Source organism: Eptatretus burgeri, chromosome 6 (genome assembly GCF_056783735.1).
Source record: "Eptatretus burgeri isolate ZD-2024b chromosome 6, Ebu_testis_v1, whole genome shotgun sequence".
NCBI classification, from domain to species: domain Eukaryota; kingdom Metazoa; phylum Chordata; class Myxini; order Myxiniformes; family Myxinidae; genus Eptatretus; species Eptatretus burgeri.
In genome coordinates, this window is record NC_140966.1 from 48,740,745 (window position 1) to 48,764,973 (window position 24,229).

Genomic DNA, 24,229 nt, shown 5'->3' on the forward strand with positions numbered 1-24,229 from the left:
CATGTGAATGGACGTTAAAGATCCAGTGTCTTTTGAAGAGGAAGTGAATCAGGATTCTGAACAAATACCAAATTCCTGTTCGAACCGACAGGAGGCACTGCATTAGCAGCACAGCTGTACATCCAGTAACGATGCAGACCTGCAGCCATGTATTGCAGAAGAATGAATGGATGAAATAAAATTTGCACACCACTATTCCCACATTCTCAGGGCAGAGGTACCTAAAGTTTTTTTTTTCCTATCCTGATATTGGTGAAACTTCTGATTTTCTTGTGTAAAGGAAGTGAGACAAATTCACGATTTGGCCCACATCTGCCGAGCAGCGGAAGGCGAGATTTTACAATCGCGTGCTCGAGTGTGTGTTCGTACAGGCAGTAACTTTTTTACCATTTGAAATTTTCTCAGAAATCTTTCAACAAACCTTTATGATGAGAATATGGTGAAGAGCAGTTAATAAATTGGTCAAAATGTCAAAAGGCAAAGTCACAGTAAGTACAAAGAGTCCTTATTAACCTGTCCACCACGCAACGCAAGACGGCCGGGTTTTATAATCGCCTCTGTGCTTCTTCATTTCCCATTTGACCTTTTGTCATCAAATTTTCAACAACCTTTTATCATGAGAATAAGGAGAACATTGATTAATAAATTTTACATTTTTTTTTAGCTGTTCTTTTTATCAAGTTTAGTTTGAGCACAAAGTGGACAGATAAGGGTTTTTACCTTTTGGGATGCTTTAGAGTTAGGTCCGCCACCAAAGGTGGACGGAGGTTGTGTTTTCACTCCTGTCTGTCTGTGAACAGGATATCTCAAAAGGTGATGGACGGATTCAGACGAAATTTTCTGGACAAGTTGGGGATGTGACACGGACAAATTGGTTCTATTTTGGTGAAGATCCAGATCTGGATTATATAATTTATTGAAGTAATTCTTCACCTTTGAGAAATAGGGTGAAAAACTATATATTCCATCCATTGGGACCATACTACGTGCAGAGCGTTGGTGCTGCCTAAGCAGTCTCAATTGGCTATTGGGCACAATCCTGGACGGGTCACCACTCCGCCGCAGGATACCAGCAAGCTGGCACTCATTTGGTGCCGACCTCGGAAGGACGACAGAGTCAACCCCACCTGGTATTAATTCAACAGCCGAGTGGGATTTGAACTCAGAATCCTCAGATCCCAAGCCCACCACCAAAACCATTAAGCCAATACCAGGCATGAAAAACTATAAATATAGCACAATATCTCAAAATGTTTTGGACGTATTATGACAAAACTTGGATGAGTTGGGTAGATGACAAGAACAAGATGGTTCAATTTTGGTTCAGGTCTGGATGCAGATCTGGACTTTCAGTGGGATACAAAACGCAAACTGTTCAGCCTGGCGAAGGGTATGCACTCCACCAAGTGCCGATCTAATTACCTCTGCCACTGAAAGTGGATGGAGTTTATGTTTTCACCCGTCTATTTCTCTGTCTGTGTCGTGAACAGGATATGTTAAAAAGTTGACGGATTCGGACGCAACTTAGTGGACAGGTTAGGTGTGTGATAAGGACGAATTGATGAGATTTTGGGGGAAGATCTGGATCCAGATGCGGATACTAGAATTTTAAAGTGATCCTTCACCATTGAGAGTGGGGACCAAAAAATATATGTAGAATGATGTTTTAAAAATTTATGAACGGATTCAGATGAAACTTGATGGACAGGCCGGGTGTGTGACAAGGAAGAAGTGATTTGATTTTGGTGAAGATCTGGATCCAGATACGAGATTAAATTAAAAAAAAAAATAGATTCTTCACCAGTGAGAGCTGGGCCCAAAAACAATATATAGAACGACATTTCAAAAAGATGTGGATGAGTAGTGACAAAACTAGGTGGAGGAGTTGGGTAGGTGACAAGAACAAGCCGATTTGATTTTGATTCAGGTCCAGATCCAGTTTAATCTTGTTTTAGGTGCTTGGAATGCTTTACAAATGGCGGGGGGCATTGTGTCACAGAATCTCCCACAATTCAATGCCTGGGGTGCCATCTCCAACAGTAAGGCAGCCATGTGTTTCACTGAGAAACCACCCTGAAATGACCATCAATCTTTGCGCATTCAGATTCTTTTACACGTCATGCTTCTTCCACCTCTGGACTTTTTTCAGTCAGCACATGGACAAACTCCAGCTTTATTGTTGCTGTTATTATTACATGTGAGAATGGAAGATTTTTCAAGTATATCTGTCAGTCGATTTTGATATTCTGTCAGTCTGTCTGTCTGTTTGTTTATCGCTTTCAGGTCACAATTCTAAACCGATCATCATGAAACTTTACGAAGTTGTAGAGATAGTCTCAACTGAGAAGTCCATTGATTTTGAGGTAAAAGGTCAAAGGTCATCTTGAGGTCAAATTTCTAAAATCGTTATTTTTCATCCGATTGACTTGAAAATTAAAGAGCAATTGCATAGTCTGTCATCGAATTGGGAAACCAATTATTTTTGAGGTCAAAACGTCAAAGGTCAAACTTCTAAAGTCATCAATTTTCAACTGAAAAATCATCAATTTACATCCTATTAACTTCAATGCTGAACAGGATTTGCATAGTCCATCACTGAATTGGGAAAGCAACTATTTTTGAGGTCAAAGGTCAACTCAAGGTCAGACTTCTATAATTATCAATTTCAATATGAAAAATAATCAATTTCCATCCGATTGACCTGAGCTTTGATTAAGATTGTGAATTTTAATATCAATGAAATGGACAATTTGATGTATCCATGGCAACCTTTGGAGAGGGGGTGGATTTTGCAAGTATCGGGCTCTGGACGATATCTTTTTCTTGTTATGCTGTCTGTCTATTTGTCTGTTTATCGCCTACAGGTCATAATTTTAAACTGACATTCACGAAACTTCACCACATGGAAGAGTTTGTCTTCAGGATGAAGCCTACTGTTTTTGAGGTCAAAAGGTATAAAGGTCAACATCGGCCAAAGGCCAACAACTTGGGTGAGATTTCTAAAATCCTCAATTTTCATCCAATTGATTTGAAATTTGAAGAGGATTTATATTTTAGGTCACTGAATTCAACCAACCAATTATTTTTGAGGTCAACATAGGCCCAAGGTCAACAACTAAGATGGTATTTCTAAAATCCTCAATTTTCATCTGATTGACTTGAAATTTGAAGAGGATTTGCATATTTGGTCATTGAATTCAACCACCAATTATTTTTGAGGTCAAATTTGTTTCATGGATTTCATAAGTATCATGCTATGCATGTCATCTTTCTTGTTATTATTCTTATTTCATGTTTTCTTTGTTGGTTACCTGTGTGCAGGTGATATAATCTCATATGGTTATAGTAGTGTTCAGTCAAGACACCTTACATTGTTCTTTCTGTGCTTCTACCTTCTAATACATCTACCAAAATGAAGTTAAACTAAAGACATAAAGAAATATTGAAGGTCATAAATTTTTTTAAATCTTTTTTTTTTCTTGTGATGCTTTCATTTAAATTTACCCCAGTTTTTGTTCATTGACAAAAATTATTAGAGATTCATATAAGCTTGTGCTAAGGCTCATGATAAGGACAAAAACAGATGAATTAATTAATGATCAGGGCATTTACTGGCCAAGAGCTTATTGCCATCTTAAGGATCCTTGAGGGTCACAGGGTAGGACACTGAGAGCAATTGAGAATTCTGAACCCCGTATTAACGATCATTAAAAAGGGCACCTTTATGGACACTCGACCTGAAAAATACATCAGATAATGGCAAGTTAAAAAATAATTATTTATCTATGAAGAATATCTGAAAGTTTTCTGATCCTACATGGCTGACACATCATGAACAAACAATGATGAATGTAAGACAAAAAGCAGAATGGTGCAAACCTGGGTGGAACACTTTTCCTAGTGAGATGGTCATGTAGCCCTGCTCCTTGAACAACTGTGGCAGTGTGCTGTAATTTCCTGCTGCCCGACGCCAGTATGACCTCACATCATAGAGGCGTGTGGAGTCTGGCCTTCGACTCGTCAGCATGGATACACGACTCGGCCCACACAGGGCTTGCTGCAAAGCCAAATAAAATATCACAAATAAACCACATGATTAATACACTATAATAATAAAATAATAAAATTATTTTAATTTAATAAGTATAATTTAATAAATAATAATTTAATAAATAATAATATTTAATATTTAATTTAATAAATAATAAAAAAAAAATTGTATCCACTGATGCTAAAGTAAGCTTATTGTTTTGTTTTATTCAAAAGGTGTTTGTGTAAGCAGTCCTGGTCAGTTAGTGTTGCATGTGGACTGAGGAAAAATGGTAGTTTGGAGATGTAGCACAGCATTGATGGACCAAATGGCGTTTTATAGCTATACGAGTATGGATCGGCTCATAACGCTTGCCTCTCCACACAACGTTGGAGAATTACGTCACAGATTTGCTTTTGGTTCCTCGGGGACTTTTGGTACATCTGGTTATTCGGGGTCTTTTGGGTCCTCGGGGACTTTTGCGTCATCTGGGTCTTTCAGGTCGTGGGTCTCTTAAAGAGTTTTCAATTGTCGAAGGGGTCTCAGCAGTCTAAAGGGTCGAAAGGTACATTCCAATAGTACATAATTTATCGGAAGTACGTGTGTGAAGTCAGGGTGAAATTGACGTGCAAACAGTAGGTAATTGATAGAAATTTAGTCACACAGCTTCACGGACCGTATTTTTCATTTTTATATATACAGTATAAATTTATTTGTGTCACTTGGATTACAATATGATTTTTCTTGAATAACAAACTGGTAATAGTGATTACAGCATGAATGACGTGCATAATATTTTTCCCAAAATGTATTATTTTTTATTAATAATTTTGTCATGATAAAATATAGTTAATAAAGTACAGAAAGACTCCCATTTGTGTTTGCCTAGCTGATATAGCACTTTTCTATCCTGTATTAAGGATCTTTGGAGAGGGATAAGTCATCCTGTGTCCCTGTGCTGCTGGGAAGAGATGTAACTTTTAGTGTCTGGAGAAAGATTAAGGTGTCTTGTCCTTTTGTTCTCCTGTATCGCACCGAGAAAGACGGAAGCGCGATGTCCACGCTCCCCCTCCATTCATTCCCCCTCTTCAAATGGCACCACAGCCGTCTTCACTTGTGAGAAGGCTGAATGCCTCAATTCTGTGGTTGCTTCCAAATATAGTCACCAACCCCTCACTCTCTGTACTCACCTTAACACAGTTCCAACCAAATGCTCCTGAACTCCTGACAAAGTATCTTTGACATCTGAGAAAGTAGAGAAGCTTCTGGCAACCTTCTGATTTTGCAACTGGAGCATTAGCTCACGTGTCCTAAAAACCTGCCCAACTGCTCTTGCACATCCTCTTTCTGCTCTTTTCACCTTGTCATTTGCGCTAGGTCATCTTCCATTCACTTGGAAATCAGCCAACATCACGGAATTACATAAAAAGGTGCAAAATCCGAACCCCATAACCACAGACATATCAGCTAAAGGCCCGGTCACACCTTGACGTTTTAGCCAGCGATGGCAACGTGATAAATTTATGTAGAACGCTGGCTTACGTTGAACTTTTGATGTTTTTTTTTAAAGATTCGGACGTATTCATAGCGACTTGGTCTTATGTATAACGCATTGGTAACTACACAGAACGTTTCGTTGTGTTATAGATAACTTATACCAACGAATGCTGAACCTGTTGTCGGCCTACACAACCGATGCCCAACGATAGTCAAACTCAGGCATAGCGCGTTGCACGCATCGCCGACGATGTCGTGGCGTAGCCTATTAAAAGGCTGACGCACAACGATTCAAATCATAACTGCCGTAGAAATGGAAGGGTCAAAATCGCGGTCACACCTTGGCGATCTTGCCAGCGTATGCCGACGTAACAAAAAGTGTGTCTAAAACGTTGGGGCACGTCGAATACGGTATGGGTAAGTTTGGTATGCGCGAGTAGAACGCTAAATACGCTATCATAAGTCGTAGTAAGTAGAGTACGTCAAGAAATTTTGAACATGTTCAAAATTTTACGACGTACTCGGCGTATGACACACGTTCGCATGCGATGGGGATAAGTTTTACACACGATATGTGGACGCTTACACACGTCCACAAAGGCTACTTATAAGCTACTCATAAGTCGAAACACGTCGCGGTAATGTCTTTTTTACGCGAAACTTATTTCTAACTTATGTTTGACGTGCTTTGAACCAATTCTTTACGTAGTCCCAACACACATCGACGTATGTAGACGTATTCCAATGACGTCTTCCGATCGACAAAAAAAAAAAAAAGAATGTGTTTCTAGCTTACAACTGCCATATAAAGACGTGTTCCCAGCAGTTTTGGGAATTGGTATATAAAAATGCTGCTCATAAAAGGGAAACCCAACAGTGTTTTCGAGTTCCTTTTTGAGTCGATGTCCATGTCAGCAGTATCAGTATCAGTATCAGTATTAGTATTAGTATTAGTATTAGTAGTAGTTTGTTCATGTTGGCAGTAGTAGGTGGGTGTGAGGGTGAGGGTGTGGGTTATGATGGATCGTCCTTGCGTCCGCGTGTCCATGGGTAGGTTCATAGGCTGCCACTCAACGATTTAAATGGCTGCATCTCCACTATTGAAAGTAGACGCTTGCGCTCAACAATTGGATTTTTTTTACACTCAACGACTTTTAAACGGTACCACTCAGCTAGTTTTATTGTTTACAATGAACGATTTAAATTGCTGTCACTCGCCTTTGTTTTTTTTTTTTTTGTTTGTTTTTTTTGACGCTGGGGTTTGGAAATTTGAAGCGTTTCTTCTGAACGTGTTAAAACGCTCAAACTCGACTATTTTAAATAGACGCTGCCGATGGACAATTGGAATCATTGCCAAGCTAGACATCGAAGTGTGAACATCCTCGTCATGCCGAAGAAAAGTTTGAAGAATGCTGCAAATAAGTGTCCTGGCCGTGGCCGTGGACGCTGACGCAAGGACGATCCATTATACCGACGTCTTTCAGCCTATGAGTAACTTAAAAGCAACGTCTGTCGACATGTGGCAACGATCGCGTAACATGCCAACAACAGGTTAATCATAGGTTAGAAATAAGTTTCGGGTACGCTAAACATTACCTCGGCGTGTCTCAACTTATGATTAACTTACAAGTAGCATGTGTTGACGTCTGTCAACGATCGCAGACCGTGCCTACAACTTCTGGCTAGCGTAGCGGAACGTGTGAGTTATACGCCGGCATACGTCGTGAAATTTCAAGCATGAAAAAATTTGAGGACAACCGAAAAGTACAACGTTTAAAGCCAACGTACAACGACGTATGGCAACGTACTACGACGTATGCCAGCGTGCTCTCAATGTTATCAAAACTTACCCATAACGTATTCAACGTGTGCCAGCGTTTTAGAAAAAAAATTCAAAAATCGGCATACGTTGGCTAAAACGTCAAGGTGTGACCGGGCCTTAACTTCCAATCATCAGAAAGGTCATGCAATAAATCACTGCAGTTGTTATGAAATCCTTCCTTTTCTCCAACGGCCTCATCTCACATCACCAACTCTGATTCAGACGAGGTCACTCTACCTTGGACATGCTGCTTGGACTCTCCCAATAAGAGATGGGTGCCATCAATGTCAGACATGAGATCAGGGCCATCTCTTTACACATGTGAAGTTTTCAATAGTCTGCCATTCTGCCTTGCTTTCCAAACTCTCTACATCCAAGACCAACTCCACTCTTGAGTTATTGCCTTCCTCTACTCTTATAACCAATGTATGGCTCTCAATGCAATTATTTTACCTCCTCTGCCTGTTAAGGCTGGAGTACTCCAGTGTGTTCTGGGCACAGTCCTATTCCTCATCTTCATCAACAATCTCTCTGACTCTCTGGAAAATCCACTTCATCTATTTGTTGACATCTCCACCCTCTGCCATGACATCCCTCATCCTTCAGACAAGCAAGCTGCAGCCTCTTCCATCTCTTCAGACCGTGACAAAATCACAAGCTGGTCACAAACACTTGGAATCTCTGTGTGTCTCTGTCTCTGTCTCTCTCCCACTGCCACACTGTCTCTGTCTCTCAGAAAGGACAGTGTGGTGAACCCTCCCATATACTTTCTTAACAATCCTCTTGAGGAAGTTCAGTCATTCAAACCTATGGGTCTCACTATCAGCCACAGCCTTTCTTGGGCAAGTCACATTTCAAAGTTGACCTTCAAAGCCAGCCGCCCACTGGGCATCCACCGTCATACAACATCTTTCCTTGGTACACCTGAACGTCTATCCATCATAACACCTTAATCAACAACTTGATGGAGTACTGCTCTCACCTCTGGGCTGGCTCCCCTGCCTTTCATCTTTCCCAGCTTGACAACGTGGAAACCAAGGCCTTCAAGACTATTGGAATCTCCCACGATAAAGCTGATTCGATGGTCCTATCACTTTCCCATCGCTGACAGGCCGGTGGTCTCTGTCTTATTCCTCGTTCTTTTAGTACCTCACTGCCTTTGCATTGACACAAAATGAAAGATGACAGAGGGGGAACAATTTTAAACAAGAGCTCAAGTGAGCACAATATACGCCCAAACAAGAAGGTATATACAGAATTGTGCTCCTGCATGGAAAACAGCAACCACTTTAGATGACGAACGTATGTCGCGACACACCGTCTCCACAGTCTGTACCTATGTACCAAATATGAAACGTGAAAGTTGAAAACTACACCTCACTGCCACATTTTTAAAAACACCTCACTGCCACATTATTAAACTAGAACTACATTGTCGATGGCACACCATCGCATATTCCCGCACGCACTGCTTTGTCCCATTAACACGAGGTAAAATTTTATCTTGCAAAATGGAATGACTATTCTTTTCTAGTTGATGTACTTTATGACCAAAGACTTACTATGTTGACTAAATCAGAAGTCATTTCAAGCATGTCAACATTTCATGAAACATTAATTTAACACTGTCCAGCAATATAGAACTGTACATCAATTTAATCATAGGAATGAACTGTTTATAATATTAATTATAATTATTCATAATCAATTACATAAATACAGTAAAACCTCTGACTGTTTGTCACTCATGGGGGCCACATAAGTAAGTTCTTTATAAAAGAATTTACCATGTACAATGGTAAATACACTTAAAAAAAAAAATAATAAAAATAAAAATCAGTCCCCATGACCCCACCCCTTCTGGCCCGGCTCCGAGGGGTCATATCAAAAATCCGACAGTGTTGTGCACTTCCCCATACATATCTACTATACTAAAGTAATAGAATATGTTTGTATGTATGTGTGTTTGTTTGTTTGTTTGTCCTTTATAGGCAGCTGAACCGTTGGATGGAATGAGATGAAACTTGGCATGAGTGATCCTTGGGACATGAGAACGGACATGGGGGGGGGGGGGTCAAGTTCAAGGTCAAAGGTCACGGGGTCAAGGTCACCGGTTAACTTCAATTTCATCCTATCGAGACGGGACAAACGCCATTCGACAGATAATCAAAATTAAATGACAGTTGATTGACGACATTCACTTCCGACTTCCGGTTTTCGAGTTATGACGTCATACATTGACTAAAATGTCAATTTTTCATGTTTGTTTGTCCTTTATAGACGGCCAAACCGTTGGATTGAATGAGATGAAACTGGGCATATGTGATCCTTGGGAACGGACATAAGGGGATCAAGGTCAAGGTCACCGGATAACGTCAATTTCTCAATTTCATCCGATCGAGATGGGACCAACGCCATTCAACAGATAACTGTACCCGCCCATGGGCGGGTACTTTGTTCGCATCTACTATGTCCCAATGTTTCAAGTTCCTATCTCAAACGGTGTTGGAGGAGCTATTTTGACGCCCTATCTGCTAAGCACCCCCTACCCCCCCCCACCCAAGCACCCTCGGATCATGTGTTTAAAAAAATGTTGTTAAATGTATAACTCATGAATATGTTTGATTTAATAAGCTATAAGACAATTTTTTTTTTTTTTTAAATCGACCCCCATGACCCCAACCCTTCTGGCACGGCCCCGAGGGGTCATATCAAAAATCCGAAAGTGTTGTGCACTTCTCCATACATATATCTTCTATGTCCCAAAGTTTCAAGTTCCTATTTCAAACGGTGTAGGAGGAGTTACAGGGTAAGACAGACGGACAGACGGACGGCAGAGACAATCACAATATTCCCGCTTTTCTTCGAAAGCGCTGGAATAAAAACACCTCCCAGCAACATTATTAAAAACACCTCACTGATGTGTGTGTGTGTATATGTGTATATATATATATATATATATATATATATATATATATATATATATATATATATATATATATATATATATATATATATATATATATATATATATATATATATATATATATATATATATATATATATATATATATATATATATATTGAAACGCAAAAGAAACTTACCACCTTTTAAACCTCTAAATATTGTTACGGCTGTGGAAATTTGCAATAAACCAGAAAGGTCCTCAGGTTAGATATATCGATAAGTTCATGTGTAGTTAGTCCACACCCGCTGTTTAGAGGGAATATGTGATTCATCCGGGCTGTGACGCTTTGAGTTAGCCATTTTTCTTTACCTGTCGTTATTTTGGAACAACCACGCCATGTCAACAACCACAACGCCACTAAAGGAGCAACGAAACCAGCCCCACCCCAATTTCTCCTCCGGTAAACAAGTTTGACGGTTGGAAACCAGCCCCACCCCAATTTCTCCTCCGGTAAACAAGTTTGACAGTTGAAAACCAACTCCCGCCCCAATTTCTCTGGAATGTTCCTTCCCCCGCCCACGCGCCGCAAAGGGCGGGGTGGGCGCAGGAGAAATAAAAGGGCAAGAGGAGCGCCTGGAAAGGGGCACGGATAGCAGAGACTTGGGGCAGTCGTGTGGAAGTCTTGGTCATCGTGGTCTTGGTCCAAGTCTGTCGTGGTCCAAGTCTTCGTCGTAGACAGACTTGGGGCAGTCGGGTGGAAGTCTTGTCCTAGTGGTCGTGGGGAGAAGGCGTCACGACCTGCCCACTGTTGCAAGGCCCGACATCAGGCGCGGCTACGCTAGTTGCCGTGGGGACGAGACGTCGCGACCTGCCCACCGTCGCACCACGAGGGTGCGGGTAAGACCCTTCGGTCTCGTGGGCCTTTTCGGTCATCCACGGCCCACGACCATAAAGGTCTACGGACCCCGTCTACCCCCTTGCCTGTGAGGGAGATCTTTCTTTGTTTTTGTATGCATGCTGTGGCGCCATGTCCTGCCAAGTAGAAACTGTGTAAGTACTAGTAAATAATAATTATATTCGGTCGTAGTGCTTTCCCTTGCTTTTGTTTGCCTGATTTTGTTCCTATTTGCCTGCTTACGTGTTGTATAATAAATGTTGCTTGTTGAACTGTTTCCTGTTTCGTTGCGTCCTTTCCTTTGTTTGAAAGTTCCATCTTGCATCACGTAAGGGATTGGTAGTGGGTGTAGACACCCAATAAATAATCTGAACCGTCGAGGTAGACAATAACTCCGCTCGGTTATCCCTGCAGCACAGAACGAGCCGCTTAAGCGGTTCGTGTCCAGAGTCGACCTGCGGCATGGTAGAACTCCTCGGTACGCTATCCGTGCGGGTACTTAGGTATATCGACATTCGGCGATTCACCCCATTTCGCGCGGGTAGAATGCGGACTGGGTTGTGGTGAGGTTAAACCCCCACCCGTGGCTAGCTCCTTGGCGGTAGTTCCAAGAGGGTCACGACTGACTTGTCCATTCCGGTTGGCGACGCGTCGCGATTTGAGTTACGTGGCCGATCGCTAGCCAGGCGGGCGAAATTCGTAACAATAACACTGCGTGTAGTAAATGAGTGAACTTATTTGTGGACAATAGTGTCTTCACTGTCAAACAAAAAAGTCACGGATGGTCACTTGAACCTTCAGTTGTTACTTCATAGCACAGCTGTTGAACAGCTGTTTTGACTGTCAGTGATTAGCCAAGGGGTATGGGATGATTTTAATGAGCTGCACGTGATTTCTTGATATTGTCTTTAAAAAGGCCAGTGCAAAATGGGCATTTCAATCAACATGCCACGATTGTCAAGAGATCAACGGTAGCATGCCTTGGGCATGCTGCAAGGCAGAGTCAGCTACCGTGAGGTGGCATGTCGCCTTGGCTGTTCACACCAGACGATATTGGCCCTGGTGGACAGAGACACCCTCCACAACTCTGCAGATGACAGACCTCGATCAGGGAGGCCAAGAGTCGGGCAGAGCTGCTTCAGACATTGAGGACTGAGTGGGACAGAACCCAGCAGCAATCCATCCAAAGACTGGTAGGCAGTATGCGCCAACGATGCACTGCCTGTATCTAAAACAATGGTGGCCACACACGCTATTCAATGGGGACTGACATTGCACCCTGTGCTGTTCTGTACTGTAGAACAAACTGATGAGACGGTGTATCTTGGTCAAAAACTTGACATGTCATCAATACAATGCCAATGTTTCAATGAGCAATTGTTGGTTTGTTTTATTAACCTCCGCCATCGAAGATCGGAGGTTACTGTTTTCACCCCTTTCTGTTTGTTTGTTTGTTTGTTTGTGAACAGTATTACGGAAAAACTCCTCGACGGATTTCGACGAAACTTGGTGCGGGGGTGAGGTATGGTCCAAGGATCATGCCATTAGATTTTGGACTTGGTCCCCTCCCCCCCCCCAAAAAAAATTCTTAGAGAATTTTTTTTTTTTTTGCATTTCTACATGTTTTAAGTGATTTCCAACCCCCCCCCCCCCCCAAAAAAAAAATTGAGAGAGAAAAGAATTTTTTTTTGCATTTCTACATGTTTTAAGTGATTTCCAACCCCCACCCCCCAAAAAAATTGTTACCCCCTCCCCAAAAAAATTGTTGGAGAAATTTTTTTTTTGCATTTCTACATGTTTTAAGTGATTTCCAACCACCCCCCGGAAGATGTCCCGGAAGATGGCACTGTGCCCAGACAGCAGTTGACCAATGACGGGACCCCCCCAAAAAACGAGAAAAAAATTCAACTTTTTTTTCAACAAAATTTCGATTTCTTTTTTTTGCATTTCTGCATGTTTTAAGTGATTTCCAACCCCCGCCCCCCCCCAAAAATGTTAGAGAAAAGAAAGAAAACTGCCAGCACTGTTGACATATTGAATGAATAAAATAAAAGGTTCACTTAAGTGACCCAGCAGTATTGGCGGCGGAGGTTTTGCACTCTCCCGAGTGCTCCCCCTCCAGTTTTGATCTGTTACAATTTTATTACATTTCAAACTAGAGGGGGAGCACTCGGTAGAGTGCAAAACTTCCACCGCCAATACTGCTTGGTCACTCAAGTGAACCTGATATCCTATTCATTCAATTTGACGTCAACAGTGCTCACAGAGTTATAGTTTGCAACTTTCACTTTTAACTTTTACATACTCCATTCGTCATAACTCGATTCCTTGAGACAGAAATTGATTTTACGTGGGTATATCCACCTAAAGTTCCAAAATCAGCCGCAATTATAATTTTGGCATGTTTTTTGTTAGAAATCACTTATAACATGTAGAAATGCAAAAAAAAAAAAAAATAATCTAAATTTTGTTGAAAAAAAAAGTTGCAAATTTTTTTTTTCTTGAACAATTTTTTTTTGGCGGGGGGGGGGGGTTGGAAATCACTTAAAACATGTAGAAATACAAAAAAAAAATTCAAATATGTTTTCAAAATGGCCGCCATAGCGGCCATATTGGATTTTGGACCAAGTTCAAAATCTAATGGCATGATCCTTGGACCATACCTAATCCCCCACAAAGTTTTGGCGAAATCCGTCGAGGAGTTTTTCCGTAATACTGTTCACAAACAAACAAACAGAAAGGGGTGAAAACAGTAACCTCCGATCTTCGATGACGGAGGTGATCAAGTGGTAAGTTTCTTTTGCGTTTCAGTATATATCGGGCGTATAAAAACATCTCACTGATACATGATTAAAAACACCTCACTGCTGTGGTATTAAAACACCTCACTGCCGTGGTATTAAAAACACCTCACTTCCACATTATTAAAAACACCTCACCCCCACATTATTAAAAACACCTCACCCCCACATTATTAAAAACACCTCACCCCCACATTATTAAAAAACACCTCACCGATATATGATTAAAAACATCTGTGACACATTATTAAAAACATCTCACTGATACATGATTAAAAACACCTCACTGCCACATTATGAAAAACATCTCACCGATACATGATTAAAAACACCTCACTGATACCTGATTAAAAACATCTCACTGATACATAATTAAAAACACCTCACTGAAACATGATTAAAAACACCTCACTGCCACATTATGAAAAACATCTCACCGATACATGATTAAAAACACCTCACTGATACCTGATTAAAAACATCTCACCGATACATAATTAAAAACACCCCACTGATACATGATTAAAAACACCTCACTGATACATGATTAAAAACATCTCACTGATACATGATTAAAAACATCTCACCAATACATGATTAAAAACACCTCACCGATACCTGATTAAAAACATCTCACCGATACATGATTAAAACTAGAACGGGCAATCATCGAGCGCATACCTTCGCCGCCACTACTTTTTTTGTTCTTGGTACGAGTGTGGGGAACTGGTTTCATATGAATGGTCTTATGACACAAACCACATATCTATAATGTCATGACCCCCCCCCGACTTTCGGGGGCTACGGACTAAACAACAATCAACTCACGTCGTTTTGGCGAGTCTTCACTCGCAAGCTCGGTGAATACGTTTCAACAAGAGAAGGTAATCTCGTTTGATGCTGCTTTCATGCAAATCGAATAAGATTTGACTGAGTTATGCCGAAAACCGCATATTTTTCAAGGGCGTGACCCCCCCCCCCCGACATTTTACCCCAACCGGTGACATGTGTTATGACGTCATTGTGTCACAAGATTGGGCATTAAATTCTGAACATTTTGGTGCTGGGTTCATGTAAAGCGGACAAGAATTGACCGCGTTATGACAAAAACCGCATATTTTTCAAGGTCGTGACCCCCCTGACCCCTAACCGGTAACAAGAGTATGGGCGTCATTGTGTCATATTGCATATCACAAGATGAGGCGTTGAATTCTGAACATTTTGGCGTTAGTTGCATGCAAATTGAATAAAAATTGACCGTGTTATCGTAAAAAGACGATTTTGACCTTTTCGTGACCTTGACCTTGACCTTTGACCCGAACGATCCCAAAATCTAATCGAATGCTTCCTGGCTAATAACCAATCATCCCACCAAATTTCATGCAATTCGGTTTAAAACCTTTTGAGTGATACGAATCACAAGATTACAAATAAATAAATAAATAAATACACGCCGACCAAAACATAACCTTTCGCAGAATGAACATTTTGGTGCTGGGTTCATGTAAACATCTCGCTGATACATTATTAAAAACACCTCAATGATACCTGATTAAAAACATCTCACCGATATATGATTAAAAACACCTCACTGAAAACATGATTAAAAACATCTCACTGGCACATGATTAAAAACATCTCACTGGCACATGATTAAAAACATCTCACTGATACATGATTAAAAACATCTCACTGCCATATGATTAAAAACATCTCACTGCCACATGATTAAAAACATCTCACTGATACATGATTAAAAACATCTCACTGCCACATGATTAAAAACATCTCACTGATACATGATTAAAAACATCTCACTGCCACATGATTAAAAACATCTCACTGATACATGATTAAAAACATCTCACTGCCACATGATTAAAAACACCTCACTGATACCTGATTAAAAACATCTCACTGATACATTATTAAAAACACCTCATTGATACCTGATTAAAAACATCTCACTGATACATTATTAAAAACACCTCAATGATACCTGATTAAAAACATCTCACTGATACATGATTAAAAACACCTCACTGATACATGATTAAAAACACCTCACTGATACATGATTAAAAACACCTCACTGCCACATGATTAAAAACACCTCACTGATACCTGATTAAAAACACCTCACTGCAACATGATTGAAAACATCTCACTGCCACATGATTAAAAACACCTCACTGATACCTGATGAAAAACATCTCACTGATACATTATTAAAAACACCTCACTGATACCTGATTAAAAACATCTCACTGATACATTATTAAAAACACCTCAATGATACCTGATTAAAAACACCTCACTGATACATGATTAAAAACACCTCACTGATACATGATTAAAAACACCTCACTGATACATGATTAAAAACATCTCACTGCCACATGATTAAAAACACCTCACTGATACCTGATTAAAAACACCTCACTGCCACATGATTGAAAACATCTCACTGCCACATGATTAAAAACACCTCACTGATACCTGATGAAAAACATCTCACTGATACATTATTAAAAACACCTCACTGATACCTGATTAAAAACATCTCACTGATACATTATTAAAAACACCTCACTGATACCTGATTAAAAACATCTCACTGATACATTATTAAAAACACCTCACTGATACATGATTAAAAACACCTCACTGATACCTGATGAAAAACATCTCACTGATACATTATTAAAAACACCTCACTGATACCTGATTAAAAACATCTCACTGATACATTATTAAAAACACCTCAATGATACCTGATTAAAAACATCTCACTGAAACATGATTAAAAACACCTCACTGATACATGATTAAAAACACCTCACTGATACATGATTAAAAACACCTCACTGATACATGATTAAAAACACCTCACTGATACATGATTAAAAACATCTCACTGCCACATGATTGAAAACATCTCACTGCCACATGATTAAAAACACCTCACTGATACCTGATTAAAAACATCTCACTGATGCATGATTAAAAACACCTCAATGATACCTGATTAAAAACATCTCACTGAAACATGATTAAAAACACCTCACTGATACATGTTTAAAAACACCTCACTGATACATGATTAAAAACATCTCACTGAAACATGATTAAAAACACCTCACTGATACATGATTAAAAACACCTCACTGATACCTGATTAAAAACATCTCACTGAAACATGATTAAAAACACCTCACTGAAACATGATTAAAAACACCTCACTGATACATGATTAAAAACACCTCACTGATACATGATTAAAAATATCTCACTGCCACATGATTAAATATACCATCAGAGATGGGGAATCCCCCACCATTGAATGAAAAAGGTCATACATATTCCAGATAATGAGGGAGGTGAATTGGAAACAAGACACCATTTGGTCATTATCTCGAAAAAGTTCCCCAGGGGTGAGGAACGCAGTAACCAAAAACAATTGAAATCAGATAAGCGGTTTTCCATTTATTGCAAAAAACATTTTTTTCAAGATGGCCACCCCAGTCGGCCTCACTCACACATAATACGCCCCGATATATATATATATATATATATATATATATATATATATATATATATATATATATATATATATATATATATATATATATATATATATATATATATATATATATATATATACATATCTACTATATAAATGGCAGTCCTTCTGTCTGTCAGTCTGTTTTTTTGTAACAAATAAGCTCCGAGACCAGTGAACCGATCTTGATGAAACTTTACACATATATAGAACTAACATTCAGCTCCAGGATGCGCGAAGTGGCTGTCCATAAAAATGAAAAAAAAAATATATATATATATATATATATATATGTAATAAATAAAATTTCCATTAGAAAAAAAAATGGCTTTCGAATTGTGCGCCGGCGTATTAATCATACCAAAAGGCTTCATGGTTAAAAACGTGAGGGTTTTCTGAAATACAAAATGTACGTATTCGTTGACTTTTTAAACATACACATTCTCTTCCTGTTATTTGAATTCTCAAACTGCACGCGCACGGCAACAGCTAACTGCTGATATATCTGCTCATGAACGAGCCAGGCAAGCAGAGTCGGCTGCAGAGAGAGAGTGTCGCCTAATTGCAAATAGAGCGTCACACCGACGGGCGAGAGAAGCACAAAACTCACGTTCCAGCTTTCTATGTCCGGGTTTTGGCAGGACATCAAGGACAGTTGCCACTGCTGCTAGAAACATTGAGTGGCTCAAGGACGCCTTCAACTATGACCTATCTAAGGATTACGGCAGCATAAAGCCTTCCTTCCATAAATCTGAGGAATAAAAGAAGCCTTCCTAATTTTCTCCATACAACGCATGCTTCAGTCTAACTCGCGTGAGGAAAATAGGGCAAATTTCCCGGGTATTACCGGGAACTTCAGCTAGTATATATATATATATATATATATTGGGCATATAAAAAGGAAATACAAAGAACACATCATACCTGAGCAAAAGCATTCTCGAAGATAAAACTCTTGGAAGCCAACTGGTCAATGTTGGGCGTTTTGGCAACATGATCACCATAGCAACGCAGAGATGTACGTAGATCATCCACAATGATGAAAAGAACGTTGGCTCTTCCTGGGGGGGGAAAAAAAATAGGTTGTTAGCTCTTGAAAATGTATGACAAGCCTAGTATAGATTCTTATGATATTGTTATGGCTGTGCGGGTAGATGGAGGAATTTAAAAGGAAATTTAGGATTGAATAGAGTTGTTTGGTCCGTGGACGTGTAGGAGACATCTCGATGTAATTAAGTAAGGAAACTATTAGCTGAAGTGTTACACGGGGGGTGGTGCGGTGTTAATTAGCTAGGGAGTAAGAATGAGTTTCCCCAGTCTGTAATTGCTCCTCTGTGACTTTTCCCGATGTTTTTATATCCAAAACCACGATAACAAACAAGCAAACGTGCCAATCAAGCAGAAGCCTCACCTCCAAAGGTGACTGCAGGTGAAGTCATACCCCAAGGCTGATGATTGATGGGCATGACGTCAGAAGCTAGCCAAGCAGGCACAATCCCCGCCTTACCGGGTTTTGTGCAAGCAGGCCAAGCCCTGGAGGCAGAGGATTGATGGGTGTGACGTGAGACGCATGAAGAGGAAGAGGGTGTGGGAGGCATCAGATCAAATAGGATGGAGGGCACACACACAAGGTCAGTGTGTGGAAGGCATGAGTGCGGAGTGAAGGATGCACATGGTCGAGAAAGAATGTAGCTCAGAGATGGCCTGTAATAACAGGCCTTTACAGCTGACTTTCCTTCGATGCATGAAGAAGACGGCATGATTCTCGTATTCGTGCTGAGGTGAATTGACTCGCATGGTGAAGCAAGACGCTGGCCTTTGGCTCTTGGTTGGGTCGTGAGGAATGGACCCTGAGCCTCGTGGATGTCAAATAGCGGGTCGGTGAGGACGATCGATGCATGAAGCAGCTGCACTGGGTCTTTGAGCCTTGGTGTTGAGTGCCGCTTGCGGATTACCTGGCGTACATTTGTCGCATTGCGAGAGAGAGACTTGGCGCCATTTTGCGTGCGTCTACACGTGCAAATAGAAGTGCCTCGGTTCCAAGTTCCACAAAGAACATCTCTGGGCCCAGCTAAGTACAAGAATAAAACGATGGATTTTCTTATATTTAGTTTCCCCTTGTCTGTATTTAAGTCTGTGTGTAGAGGTGCATTGACATGGAGTTGAATTTACTTCACATATTTATACTTATTAAATTTATTATTGTCATTTGTAAATATTTGTCTATTTACATTAAATTTGTTCATTTTATGTAACTGTATCCATGTATTTGTTGTGGGGTTCGAGTATAAACTCCTTCCGGCTTTGTCCGAACCGAGTCGCTATTACCGACTCGGATCCGGCGTAACGGAGCGGAAATTACCAAAGCCGCGCCGGCCCAAATGACAACTTACGGCAAGATCGGCCTTCCTAGTTCTCAAGCCCGAACCATACTGGGTCAATGATATAAACGACAGAAAACGAGCTGGTACATTGAACAGGGGTTTATTTACAATAATCGGGAAGGGAGACACAGAGCAGACTTAATCACGAGTATGCAGGCAAATGTAGAATGAGCAATCAACACTTATACAATTTCTACTTACAGACTGGGCACACACACACACACAAAGAAATGGACCCCATCGGGTCTTTATTCGGTCCTCCAGCCGAGGAGGATAGTTCAGCTGGGGGGGCCAGAGTCTGGCCGGGTACCTGGCTGCCTCGTGCGGTTTCACCGACTCCAACCCACCACGGTGGGACTCGAACCCACGACCCGGAATCCAATGAGTCGCCGATCCTGGCTGCCACGAACGACAATCGAGCACCACGGTCCTGGCTGCTACAACCACCACCACCACGAGGAACCCCGGGAAAGACCGCAGACAAAGACCGCAGACGACGACGACGACTGCAGACCAAAAGCCCAAAGGGCAAAGAGCACAGATGACGATGACTACTGACCAACAGACCAAAGGGGCAAAGAGCAAAGAGCCCAAACGACGACGACGACGACGACTACTACTGAACAGACCAAAGGGGCAAAGAGCAAAGAGCCCAGACGACGACGACCAACAGACCAAAGGGGCAAAGAGCCCAGACGACGACGACGACGACGACTACTGAACAACAGACCAAAGGGGCAGAGCAAAGAGCCCAGATGACGACGACCAACAGACCAAAGGGGCAAAGAGCAAAGAGCCCAGACGACGACGACCAACAGACCAAAGGGGCAAAGCGGAAAGAGCCCAGACGACGACGACGACCAACAGACCAAAGGGGCAAAGAGCAAAGAGCCCAGATGATGACGACCAACAGACCAAAGGGGCAAAGAGCCCAGACAACGACAACGACCAACAGACCAAAGGGGCAAAGAGCAAAGAGCCCAGACGACGACGACGACCAACAGACCAAAGGGGCAAAGAGCAAAGAGCCCAGACGATGCCGACGACCAACAGACCAAAGGGGCAAAGAGCAAAGAATCCAGACGACGACGACGCCGACCAACAGACCAAAGGGGCAAAGACCAAAGAGCCCAGGCGACGACGACGACCAACAGACCAAAGGGGCAAAGAGCAAAGAGCCCAGACGACGACGACCACAGACCAAAGGGGCAAAGAGCAAAGAGCCCAGACGACGACGACGACCAACAGACCAAAGGGGCAAAGAGCAAAGAGCCCAGACGACGATGACCACAGACCAAAGGGGAAAAGAGCAAAGAGCCCAGACGACGACGACGACCAACAGACCAAAGGGGCAAAGAGCAAAGAGCCCAGACGACGATGCCAGACGACAGCTCGCCACCTTTCTTATCCTCCCCCCCCGCCCCCCCGCGGGAACCACTCTGAGGTAACTCGCCTCCGGATTGGAGGAGTTCCGGTGGGAGGGGGCAATGACCACCCTCCCCCCGTGCATGTCTGAGAACCCAGACGGAACAACCAGGGAAGCACCCTATTCTAGTCCACCCTTGTAGCAGGGATCTCGGGTCGGCTGTCCGGTCGATTGGACGAGCTCACGGTGGGCGGAGGGAACCTCACCCCTGTACGTGCAGGTGGGCAATGGATGGTGATGGTGCGAGAACAAAGGATTGATTTGTTGGTGTTGGGTATTGCAAAAATCTAACTGGAAAGAAACTTCGCAGCGCACACATGCAATTCCCTTTAGACATAGGGAGGGTTCGAACTATAAACACGGACTTATCGAAATAACTGAACTGCGGGGACTCTGGCTGTTGTGTGCAAATGGCTGCCAGATTTGTAACAGTATGTCCAGTTGGGTATAAAAATCTGAGTTCACTTAAATCAATGCTGAGCTTTCTCTCATCGCATGGTTTCGAACAGCAATTTTTGATAATACTGAAGATATTCATTCATATTCTTCCATTTATTACAGTTACTATCATGGGTTACCCAGCACTGCCCATGGGGGATGCCTGGCTAGGTGACCTCTTCTCGGCAGTTGTTTCAGGATGTGTTGTACATTGAAAAGCGATGGAGTTATTTGGCTTCATGGTATACCTTCCCCCACTTGGAGGCGGCGCTACATGATACAATTTTACATAGAGAATTTGCATCCCTCTCCCTACCCCTCAAGACCACCAGCAAAGATAAAAAACACCCCTATACATTAATTGGGGTCATGCTGGTCTATGGAGCCAGAACTATAGGAGTAGCACAACAAACAAACACCAGTCCATGAATTATTGTAAGGACAGGACTGTAAAGGGTGGGGACTTGGAATAGCCCCTCCCATCTGGAGGCGGCACTACACGATACGCATTTACATTGAGAATTTGCACCCCCCGCCCATTTACATAGAAACAATGCCACTAGCAAAGAGAAATAAAAGGGCACTCTTCGACGTTGCAACATCACCAGATATGCCTCCGCACACATTATTACATACTTGTGCCAAGTTCGACTTAAATCCCTGAACCAAGATTCAAAAACTTAAATAATTCTGGCTGCCAGACCATGCATCTGATAAGGTTCAAATTTAAAACATACATTCCCCATCACTACTAGAACACAATTTTGACATTTCACATCGTTGATTGATGAAGCAGTTCAAGAGAAAGATTTTTTTTTAAGATTTCCATTCAATCCAATATGGCTGCAAGACCACGGAACCTCTTAATTATTCATGAACACCCTGGTATCCCCAACGCTTATGGAACACGTGGGTGAAGTTTCCCCTAGATTTGTCAAGCCGTTCTGGAGAGGATGATTTTTAAAGGTTTATTCTTTTTTAAAAAAAATCATAGCTGCCAAACCATTGACCTATGACATCATAGGTGGAGAACTTCTTGTTCCTCATGGATAGGCGATCATACCTTTAAAGTTTTGCCTTGATCTGTTCAGCCGTTTCTGAGAAGATTTTTTAATGTTAAAAAATATATATATATGGCTGCCAAACAACATGACTGATAACGTCATCAATTTATTTTCCCCATACAATTTAGCCCAAGATGACCCTCAAAATCTTCCATACTGATTGGATAAAGTGTTTGACGTATGCAATTATGACATCATAACGAAGTCACTGGCCTATGACATCATCAAAAAAAAATCACACTTGTTTCCCATGGGGAGTACTTCCCAAGTGCTAAGTTTCCATTTTTGTCAATGGAGCAGTTTCGGAAATACAGAGGTCCAAAGTTTTTCCTTTTTTCCAACATGGCTGCCACACCACATGACCTATGATGTCATAATTATAATTAAAACGTTCTCTATGAGTAGTCGCACCAATGGTGAAAATTTTGTGTCAATCAGATAAGTGGTTGCAGAGAAAACATAAAATGAGCATGCACGAACATATGTACAAACTGAAAGTACTGACGGACGGACAGACAGACAACCCGAAAACATAATGTCTCTGACGACTTCATCTGCAGCGGCATAGAAACATCCATATGCATTAACTGGGGTCATGCTGATCCTAATGTAGCAAGTCTGGATGTAATCGGGCCAGAACTGTAGGAGAAGTAGTGCAACAAACAAAGACACAAGCACATAAACACTGATCCGTCAATTATAGCATGGATGGTAAGCATACGAGCAAATGCAGGGTAGTGCAGAGCCAACTGACACACAGGAGGGTTATGCTCAAAGCTGGCAATTTTATTGTCTACTCGACGACCAGTGAACCCGTTGGGTTCCCGCCGTTCCAGCGGTTGATATTAAAAAATCATTAAAATTTTTTTTTTTTTTTTTCGTTTTTGACAAAATGACAGATTACTGTGGTCTCATCGCCAGTGATCACTGCATTGAAGAAGTTAGGATCGCTGTTCACAGTCTCCAGCATGTCCTGTGCGATCTCCAAACGGAGTTGCTTCTGCTCGATCGTTAGCAGCTTTGGCACGAACTTCGCCGAGATTCTCCTTAAGCCCAAATCCTCAGTCACAATGGAATGAACGGATCCAATGCTGACGCCCGCCTCGTCTGCAAGTTCTCTGATCGTGATTCGACGATCCTGCATCAGCAGGGTCCTCACTTGGTCAATGATGATCTCATTTTGGGATGTTGAGGGCCTAGCAGAACGTGCTTCACTTTCCACTGATGTACGACCATCTTTGAAGCGGTTGTACCACTCTTTTATCTGTGTGGTGCCCATTGCTTCGTTCCCGAAGGCCTGTTGAATCTTGCGGATCGTTTCCACTCGGGAATCGCCAAGCTTTACACAAAATTTGATGCAGTAGCGTTGTTCAAGTTTTTCCGTCATTTTGTCAAAAACGA

The 24,229-nt window shown here is 41.6% G+C and overlaps 1 protein-coding gene across 2 annotated transcripts in view; it reads right to left on the reverse strand.

Annotated features, from left to right (window-relative positions):
• The window catches only part of IDS (iduronate 2-sulfatase), a 59,249-nt gene that overhangs the window by 24,466 nt on the left and 10,554 nt on the right, over positions 1-24,229 (reverse strand). For both annotated transcript variants that reach the window (XM_085884900.1, XM_085884901.1), the window contains exons 2-3: positions 18,441-18,577; positions 3,880-4,057 (exon numbers count right to left, since the gene is read on the reverse strand). In XM_085884900.1, the coding sequence (XP_085741026.1) occupies positions 3,880-4,057; positions 18,441-18,577 (315 nt within the window). The remainder of the gene's footprint in view (positions 1-3,879; positions 4,058-18,440; positions 18,578-24,229) is intronic.